The sequence below is a fragment of the Amblyomma americanum genome, chromosome 3 (genome assembly GCF_052857255.1).
Source record: "Amblyomma americanum isolate KBUSLIRL-KWMA chromosome 3, ASM5285725v1, whole genome shotgun sequence".
Classification (NCBI taxonomy): Eukaryota; Metazoa; Arthropoda; class Arachnida; order Ixodida; family Ixodidae; genus Amblyomma; species Amblyomma americanum.
In genome coordinates, this window is record NC_135499.1 from 110,940,945 (window position 1) to 110,950,651 (window position 9,707).

The 9,707-nt window shown below is 50.2% G+C and overlaps 1 protein-coding gene across 2 annotated transcripts; it reads left to right on the forward strand.

Moving 5' to 3' along the window:
* Window positions 1-499: 499 nt before the first annotated feature.
* LOC144123232 (uncharacterized) lies at window positions 500-9,371 on the forward strand. 2 transcript variants are annotated; one of them, XR_013313048.1, is made up of 4 exons: window positions 500-597; window positions 1,999-2,278; window positions 3,735-4,062; window positions 9,139-9,371. XR_013313048.1 is itself a non-coding variant. In XM_077656099.1 (3 exons), exons 1-3 carry the CDS (start codon window positions 555-557, stop codon window positions 3,808-3,810), a joined length of 399 nt encoding a protein of 132 aa, XP_077512225.1. In that variant the 5' UTR covers window positions 500-554; the 3' UTR covers window positions 3,811-4,179. The 2 variants fall into 2 exon arrangements, 1 of the variants encoding a protein (XP_077512225.1); XM_077656099.1 differs by lacking the exon at window positions 9,139-9,371 and having other exon boundaries at window positions 3,735-4,179.
* Window positions 9,372-9,707: the final 336 nt, after the last annotated feature.

Genomic DNA, 9,707 nt, shown 5'->3' on the forward strand with positions numbered 1-9,707 from the left:
CCTAAGTTAAACTCGCTTGTTCCCCTTGGTTATAAGCTTCTAATCGCAGCTTATGAAGTCGTTTCCCTTCTCCACCCGCCGTGACGCCATAAGCGAAAGTGCGGAGCCACACGGGACCGCGCCGGCCGGCCACTACGTTTGCAAGACTGTTAACCGCGGTCCGAGCGCTAACCGTTGCAACCTCACTTCTTCTTGACCAAATTATACCTCCGAGACGAAGACGACGAAGCGCATACCGCGAGCTGGCGGCACGACCACGCGCGGTCGGCCCTGCACCGCTCCCTCCCCCGTCTGTGATGTCATCAGCACGGGTTCTACTCTGGCTCGCTCCCCCATTGGCCCGGCCCTGCGGCCGCGCCTATCCGGGCCGGAGGTTAGGCGCGAGGCACGTTCCGCCGAGCTCGGGCCCGAAAGAGCTGCTTCATCGGCCGGCCGGTCGCTGCGACATCGCTGCTCGAGTGCCCTGTCCCCCCCCCCCCCCCCCCCCGGCCAGCTGTCCAGGAGTCCGCCTTCACGTCGCAAACCGGGCCTCCCTCAAACGCTCCTTGAGGCCAATGGAGTCCACCCCGCGGTCGCAACGACGAAGCTGCGGAACAGGTGAGCGCTTTCCTTGGCCCGCCATTGCCTGTGATAGAGCGCAGCGCTCCGGCGGAGCCTATCGCGGAGGCGCTTTCCATGGCTCGCCGTCCCCTCCGTGGTAGAGCACTGCGTCCCGCCGGGGCCTACCGCGGAGGTCACGGATCAGCCATCCGGATCGCTGGCTGTAGGGCCACCGCTCTGACTGGGTGGCTTAGGATGAGGCCACGACCGCAGACTGTCACCACGCCGCCCGGTCCGTTTGGTACGGCGCGGCGGGCTCTGGGCGTGGCGAAGTCATGATGTCCCGCGCGTGATGCCGCTTTTAGCTTGAGTGGCGATTCGCTTTAGACCGAAGCTGATTAGGTCTTCGGTTTTCGCGATGCCGATGTTCTTCCGCGAGATTTCTTCAGCGGAAATGAAAATTGCAGATGGCGTTTTTTCTTTCGCCACTAATTCTAGGTCGGGTTGCGGGAACGCACTAGGCCTAACCCCTAGGTTTGTGCTACTGGCCTGTCACGCGACGCGTACGCGATTACATCTTGCCTAGAGGCGCGCGATCCTTGTTTGGTCGCGGTGAAGCGACGAGCTTTGCCGTGCACTTTTTCGTTTAAATTCGCGTCTTTGCCGCTGCTCCTGTGCGAGCCCGCTACAATGGGTGTAAAGGGAGTAGCAAGTCCTGTTATTTGCGCTCGAGTGTAGCCGAGGTAGCAGTTATTCCGACGCGTCGGATGGTGTTAATTGACGCATATTGGTTTTTGGATACAGAGCGTCTCGAATCCCCGAGTGGGTTGGTTTACAATGGCTGTGTCGACTAGTCTTGCCTCCTTGCGATACATTAACCACTGCGGGGCGTGTCGCCCGATACTTCCGATCAGGACCCTGCTACCTTGCTCTCAAAGCCATAATTCGTTCGATAGGCTTACCTCATGGATGATCTCAATCATTTTCAACAACCTTCTCTCGCCTTTCCCCGATTTTTATTTGGTTTTCAGAATATAACTCATCTGAAGCCAAAGTGCGCTTTGACCGAATGCAAGATCTAGTGTATTTCAGATGTGTCTCTTCAAGCCCACAGTGACAGGATTTGAGGGCGTAGGCTCCTTTGTCAAGCCATGCAGCCTAGCAATCCGAGCACCCTGCCGGGGCATAGCTTCTACTTATTTTGAGAAACGGCTGGGTAATCATCCTACAGCGGGAGTCGAACCCACCACCTCCAAATCCAAGGCGGGTGCTCTACAGAAGGCGGGATTATCATGGCTTCAGCGACGTAACATATACATAGCCCATTCTTGCAGGTGCGCAATAGTGGATCGCCTGTTAGTGCTCGCAGCTGTTCGGTCATGCCATGTTGGCAAAACTGGTCACGCATCGGTAAGCCTTGTCGCTATCGTTGATGCTAACTTCTTCCCTTTGGTCTAGGGCGGCCTACTGGACGCTCGCCGGGCGCCCCATCGGCGCTTTCGTTCGCGCAAGCCCTGCAGCAGCGAGTGGTCAGAGCTCCCCACCCCAGATTCTCTCCAGCACTGCCGTCGGAACAGCCGTCATCACCCGCGCAGAGGGAACCAACGGCAACGGGGCTCACACTGTGGCGCCCACCGAAGGCGTGCCCACCACCTCGACTTTGCCGACGGCCGCGCCCGTGCAGGCCCGCAATGGTGCCGGCAACACCAAGTCGCAGAATGACGAGCTCAGCTTTCAGGTGAGCGGCGGCTGCTGCTGCGTGCCCCCACGGACGTGTCTGAACCCTGCGGATGGGTGTGGGCGGCAATGCCGTCGTAGCATACCAGCAGATAGTTTGCCAGACCGCGTACCGCTACCGCGCATGCGCAGTTCGCCCTGAGTTCGCCAGATGGCGCCACATTCTCGTCAACAGCGCGCCTGCCTGGGCACGTTTGCGGCTCTTGATAGTTGCCAGACTGCAAACCATGGCTTGGTGAGCGGTGTTTTCAGTGACCGTGCATGCACCGTACTGCATCGAGGTTCCATAGATTCCATCTCAGGTTGCATAGATTGCGCCGAAGGCGCGTCTCAAAAAAATTTCAAGCGCAGGCGTTACGCTGCGCAGCAAGCGAAAGTGAAACTTTGTTAGCAGCTACCGCTGCCTTTTCACGTGGGTGCATTTCCCATGAGGTTTTCCATTATACGTTTTATGACTAGGCTTCAGAAATGTCACGTGATGCTAACTCTACTAACGCCCCTCAGCGGACAAAGGTAGCGCACAATCCCCTCTCTTTTGATGCAGATTGCTGGTCACTGGCCAAAGTCAAAAGATGAAAAGACGTTTCGGGAGCACTACGGCTCCCTTGTTCACTATGAAGCAATCGGCGCACGGATACGTTCTTTTGTAGCACCCAGTAGCGTTTTTAAGGATTTAGCATAGATAGGATGTAGAGTTACGTCGTTCCTGTTTAATGTGTTAGACGATGTCTGTATGTTAAGGGACTCAAGATTCTGCCGTGCTGATGTGTTCTTTTCTGTTGTCAATATCTTTACTTGATCCCAGTTAAGCTCGTGGCCGGATTCTTGCACGTGCTCGGCGATGGCGTTAGATGCTGCTTTCTTGTTTAGGACGTCGTTCTGGTGCTCTCTCAGGCGTCTCCTGAAGTCCTTTGTTTCACGGATATATATTGATGAGCAATCGGCGCAGTCAATCTCATACACAACACCTGGAAATCTTTCACGAGGGAGCTTGTCCTTCCCATTCACCAGTTCTATTCGCACCTTGCCAGCGGGGACGTGCGCGATGTTGACGCCATGCTTGCGGAAAATACGTGCAAGCGCTTCGCTAATTCCCGCTACGTATGGGACAGCAGCTCGTTTTTCTTTTGGTTTTTCTGTGCTCACGCGTCTGTGTCTACCTCCGAAGAACGCGATAGCAAAAACCGAAACTTGCCAATCTCATCCGCCCACCTAGCTTTCTGCCGCCCCTTGCTACGCCTCCCTTTTCTTGGAATCAACTCCGTAGCCCTTAAGGACCAGCGGTTGTCTTCCAATTCGCAATACATACCCAGCCCAAGCCCATCTCTTCCTCTTGATTCCTAAGATAAGACTGCCTAAGTGTTGGCGGGGATGTGACGCGAGGTCTGTCGTCTACAACCAGGAGATCATGCTGCGATTCCGTGGGTTGAACCGGCCCCGTTGTGTCTGTGGTGCAGGGCACGAGCAGGCCGTCGCACTACTACATTTTGTGGGACGACTCGAGAATTACGGCGGACGACGTGCAGAATCTGAGCTACTACCTCTGCCACACATACGCCCGCTGCGCGTGCAGCGTTAGCATCCCGGCGCCCGTTTAATATGCTCATCTGGCCGCGTACCGGGCCAAGAACCACGTGATGAGCAAGGTGGACGTGTCAAGCTCGAGCAGCGACTCGTCTGGGGGCAGCGCCGACTCCGTCTCAACCAGTCAGTATGTGGAGGCTGTCAAGGTGCTCGAGTCCCTCAAGACCGCCATGTACTTCGTGTGAGGACCAACACTGCTGGGTGAGCGATGTTCAGTACACTGAGCTGTCATGACGTCATTGTACCATACTAAAGTATGGCATGGTGGGTGTGTAGCGTACCAAAGCGGCTCATGGGATATGGGGTATTGTTGTGAAGGGCTCCGCATTGGGCTTGAACACCTGCTGGTTCCATAGCGTGCACTGCGATCGCATGGCACACGGCGCTCTTCCCATAGCCACTGTGCCACCACGGCTGGTCAGTTATAGGAGCTATGTAGGCTATGTGCATAAGAGCAAACGTCTCGCCATGAGGGCTCATTGACAAAAAACTGCGCTATAGAGTGCCGCTAAGGAACTTGTCTCTGGCAAAAAAAAAACGCGGAACCTAAGGGATGGACAGGCTGGTTGCCCAAAGTAAATGCCATCAAAGCTCCTCCATATCCCTAGCATTCTGGCCCATGCGCCTCAAAAAACCGGTCGCGCCATTTCGCGACAGCCGGCGGCGCGTAACTCAATGGCGATGAAAAAATAAAAATTAGTACCTCATCGCGCATAAAAGTTGGAGAATAGCTGTCTCGCCAAGATGTTAAATGCTTCTTAAAGTTTCTTTTAGTAGAGTTTCATCATTATAGCTTACATGCTGCGTTTACCATGCGCAATAAGCTACGATAGCATGGAGTCTATGACGAAGTCCTGAAAAGTACCCCACTTCACTTTATCGTTCACCACAGTTCTAATTTACAATATATCGACAAGCTCTTTGGAGCTTCAGGAAGCGTAATGTCCTACCTTGAAATAAGTATAAAGTATTTTACATTTGAATGAAGCAAAAGATTTCCTACGCTGTTTCTCTATTTGTCATGCAACCTTAGCATTGGCAAGAAACGTGTGGCGCACTCTCTTGGTGTGTTGGCAAGGCGCACGTCACCGCTGCAGTGTCCCTGCTTTGGTAGTTTGCTTTGGGAGGTTCAGCCGTGCTGTACGCATGCGCACTTTCAAAAGTGCCCCCATCGGAGTGAGGCTATGACCATGGGCTGCTACATAAAATGCTACAAGAAAGCGCGTGCCTTCTAGTGGAATTGCGTGCGCATTAACAGTGCAAAGCAATGATACTTCAAGGTACTTTGTTCAAGCAGTGAAATGCGTAATTCCCAGACGCTAATACTTAGAGCTCACTCACCGCTACTTGTATATGGGTCTTGCATTGTGCGTTGAAAATATTAAAATAGTGAATTAATGACTACATTTTAACAATTATATTATTAGGCTCAATAGCAGATAGCTCTTCGAAAGTTTTGTCGATGTGGTGAAAGAGCAGCACGGATGCGTTGAAGTGAATGTCGTAAGTGAGAGGCGGCAAACCTGATGCTGCGTTTTATGGCAGTAGGTGATTTGTCCAATGTAACAATTAGTATTGTGGTAGTTCGCAACATTTTTTTCTATGTTGGTAAAGTGCATCTCGTGATTCGATCGTTCGCCGTCGATAAGGGCTTTGCCACTGCTGTAATCGATGCTAGTTTCGGCAATTATGTAAACCGCTAATGAACGCTTCATAAAATGGCATGCTGGGAACTATTCTGAAGAGTGTGCCATCTGTTCGGGATGCAAGTAAATACTCCGTTACCCAGAGGAGCCATCAAGAGTAAAACGTGAACTATATGTTCTTGATTATAATTTAAATTTGGTGAAGAATGAACGGAAGTTATTGTCGGATAACACGAGGTTTCAATGCTTATACTGCGTTTCTCCAGCGGGGCGGCTGGGCGCTCCATCCAGACTGCTTGTGCAATGTGGCGGTCACATCATTAATTAGCTGACAGGGCGTTACGTGCGTGCGGCCCTGAATATGCAGTGAATTTACCGTGTTGCGAATGTGTGTAACAGCACCTATAGGCACTCTCGGACGAGTGGCGCGAACATATATTTTTTTGCGTATGAGGTGCAAACCAACCCCCGTCTTTTTTTTTTTTTGCTGTCGCTCTCCTGTGTACTCCTCGGTATCCTCTCTCTTTGCCTTTAATTCTGCGGGTTGCAGTTCCGGTACTTGAGAGATTAGATAGCAATCGCCGGGCCAGCAACATTTTTAGATTTCTTTTTGTATTTTCGTCGGTTGTTGCCTCTTAAGCGATTGGCAAACTACTAATTCTTCGACGTGTGGCTCCAGTGGAGTTGCACAGACCGCGGGTGTAAGAAGAGGGTGCCGTTTTCAGGGGACGATTAACATCCTCCCGCGACATTTAAATTTGCCTTGATTAGTTTCCACAGCCTACGACAGCAAGCACTCGAACAGGGTATTTTCCATACCACGCCTTAGGCCTTTTTTGTAGGATGACTATCTTTGAAGGGGCAGAGGAGGCGTCCGATAATGGTGGCCGTCTTGTGTGTAGTTTGCATCCCTTCCTTTCTGAGCATACTGGCCAAGGTTTCACTGACACCTTTTGCGTACGAACTGCATGCGCGTTTTTGCCACTGGCGTGTCCTTAGCGTAAGCATATAGAGTTGTTTGCGTTGCTTCCTTTTCGGTTTTGGATGATATATCGAGTAAAGAATCTTGGGCGTTCATATCTTAGAGATGTTTTGTTTTGTTAATAGTGCAGTGTTTTCTTCAACACTAGGTTAGGTGAAAGACCATTTTCCGAGCACTTCACCTAAAAAAAACCAGGCGCCAGGCTTTGAGCAATCTTGTGCCCATTGGAAACCAGTGGGTACACGGCGGCACTGGGGAACGAATCACACACCCTCCTCGAGCAGCATGCTTAAAGCGATAAGTCATTGCTGTTGTCGCGGATTTTAAAACAAATAAGCAAGAATTGGGAATCGTCCCAACCAAAACTTGCCTGAATTTCACCCTACCCTTCAGACACAATTTTTTGGCAGTGTTTCTCCCACAAAGGCTACGAGAACAAGACCCACTGCTCGCAGCATTAAAACGGATGAAGAGAGGGGGGGGGGGGGGGGGACGGTAACATGAAGGGCCAAAGATGTGAGCAGATGCATAGGTAGGAAAAAAAAATTTTTTTTCAGGAGCTACACTGGCAGCCGGTTGCAGGGTGGTAAGGGGGAGGAAGAAAAGGACAGTGGAGAGGGGTCTCCTGCTATGCCTTTGCCTGACTTTCTTTTTTTTCCAACTTTTACTTTTCCGCGAATCGCGGAGCGCAGACTGTGGTTGCCTGTTGAATGAAAACTAAACATTTCGGCAGATTTCCTGTTTGGTTGGGTTTAAATACTTATATAAACTGCTAGCCTCCAACGAAAAACTTTACATTTAACCCAGCGTTTCGAAGCCGACTCTGCTCCTTCATCAGGGGTGACTGAGGGCAGTAGCTAGCGTCTTTAAGTATGGAGCGGAGGAGGGGGTCAAAGGAACGAAAGCTGTGATGCGAAAGGCGTGGGGGAGTGGGGAAGGGGGTTCAGGCAACACCCTCTTGAGTTCTTTAGAGGGTGTTGCCAGTATCCCCCTCCACCCCCTCCCCTTCATAGCAACAACCACCACTGTCTCTCTTTCAAACCAGGGAGGAAGAATGTAAGAAAAGGAGGAGGAGGAGCTCAACTTATGAGGCACCGTGGTGGTGGCTTTGTGAACTAGCGGCGCATGAACCAGAATCCTGGCCATATGATAATTATGCGATGTTTCGACGGAATTTCGAAAATTCCTGGAAGTAAGGTGACGCGTCTTTGGAGAGGCGTTGCAATCCCTGCGGCGGCCCTTTTCGAATAGTCTACGCTATTTTACCGCGGTAGCAATTACTTTAGCTTCGTACTTCTCCAAAACGACGGCCACGTAGCTGGTTTCCACTTAGTTTTCTCGCTGCGCAATAGCGCAGATGGTTCGAATTGAACGCCGTAGAGATTGTAGCGCCTCGCCAGCTGACGTTGCATTTGCACTGTACTTCCCAGGCACATCGTGTGCTCTTGCGGTTTAGCTGGAAGTATTCGTCACTCTGCAGGGCATCCCCTCTTGCCCTTGGCTAGGAACTCGCCGTTGGCAGCAACCACCGGACTTTACTAAGAAATTTTTATTAGCTATACAATTGATTTTGAGACTGATTCTCGCGGCTGAGTTCTCTCTGGTTAACATCTAGTATAACGACATCTTAAGGTATAAAAATTCCTTCATTTATTGCCCTCAGTTAAATCATGGTTGAGACATTCACTTAAACAATTCCGCAAACAACATCAAGTAATGGTCACGGAACGAAATTTTATTGGGTTTTATACTCGCGTAGAATACTGTAAACAAATTTCCGCGAGTTTTTATATTTCTTAAAAATTAGGCCAAAATGTCGACTTGAAATTGTCTTCAAAAAAGCGCATTGTTCCTACCTTCGGTTCCTGCCTTCGTAGGAAACACATTGAACGCCCTTGCAGTTGAGCGTTACTCTGATTTTATTTCCGAAATACCTGGCCTGGGTTATGTACGAAAGTCTTTCCACCCCTTCAATTCACGGTAAATTTCAGCGAGTCTTGCAACGTGTATGAGCTTCATCCATTTTGCTGTAAGGTCCAGCATTACGCTCACTAGAGTATGCCCTGCTACAATGCTTGTGTGGGCGCTTAATACAAGCATATGAAACACTCTCGTGGAATAGGTGAGGGCCTGCCTCTTGCGCTTGGTGAAAGCTCGTGAATATTAACGCGATATAGTTAAAATCAGGCCCCTTTCTCCAGAAAATCTGGTATTTGCGTTGTCGGCGTCGGCGCCATGAGAGAAAAAAACTCACGGGCATGGCTCTGGCAGGTGGTCTCGAGAGAGCAATGGGTTGGAGGCTGGTGGCCCACCTAGGTGACGGTAAGGGGTACGCTATCGCGTCATACCTTTAAGGCGGATATTGTGTCCCTCCAATTTTTCTTAGCGGTGAATGAATAAAATCTGCGAGTATTGAAACATGTAACATCTTTCCTGGGCTCATTTGATCATGTACAGATCACGAGAATGTCTTTCGACGTAGTTGTGTGCAGCATTCGTGTGCATGTCTTATGTTATTCGTATGTTCGCACTAATGTTTTGTGACCGCATTAGTTGGCGATGGTCCCTGCGCGGGAAGCTGTGTTGTCAGCGTGCAAGCTGGCAATTTGAATCAGTGGCATAACTCTATGCTTGCATGTTTTTTTTCAGGTCTTCAGCAGCAGGGCTGACTGGCCGCACCCTTTCTTTTTTTTTTGTGTGTGTGCAGTGACATTCAAGAATACTTGATGCTCTTTTAAGACCAAAATACCGCTACTGCATTCCTCGCTCCTCAACCCGGTACGGAAAGCGCACACGCCATTACTATGTACCTGCCTGTTTCAATAGCTTGCAACCTACTGTACTCCGCATGAAAACTAAATACACCCTGAAAAAAACTTTGCGGTATGTCTCCGCGCTGCTTCCTGCCCCGTAGTTATTTCATCTATTTACTGTAATAATTTAAATTACTGTAATCTCTCTTCATGTTGTAATAGTTATATATTTGTTTCACTATGTTTGGTGACCTTTTTCTTTTTTGCAAAGTTCATTGCAACGTCTCTATTTTCCTTTGTTTTGCCAACGCTCGCTTTCTGCCAGGCGCTGCCACTCAAGCCCTTTAAGGCTTTGGTAGGCCTGATTTATGTTGTCTGGCAATTGACATGAATAAAAGTTCTATCTATCTATCTTTGTTGTTTTTGCACGTAGTGGCAGCGGCAGCAACGGCCTGTGACGGACTA

Bases quoted from the DNA above. Each gene is read 5' to 3' on its own strand.
- LOC144123232 (XM_077656099.1), top strand. From the start codon at position 555: ATGGAGTCCACCCCGCGGTCGCAACGACGAAGCTGCGGAACAG. The intron at 598-1,998 runs GTGAGCGCTTTC...CCTTTGGTCTAG, and splicing joins ACGACGAAGCTGCGGAACAG to GGCGGCCTACTGGACGCTCG. The intron at 2,279-3,734 runs GTGAGCGGCGGC...TCTGTGGTGCAG, and splicing joins ATGACGAGCTCAGCTTTCAG to GGCACGAGCAGGCCGTCGCA.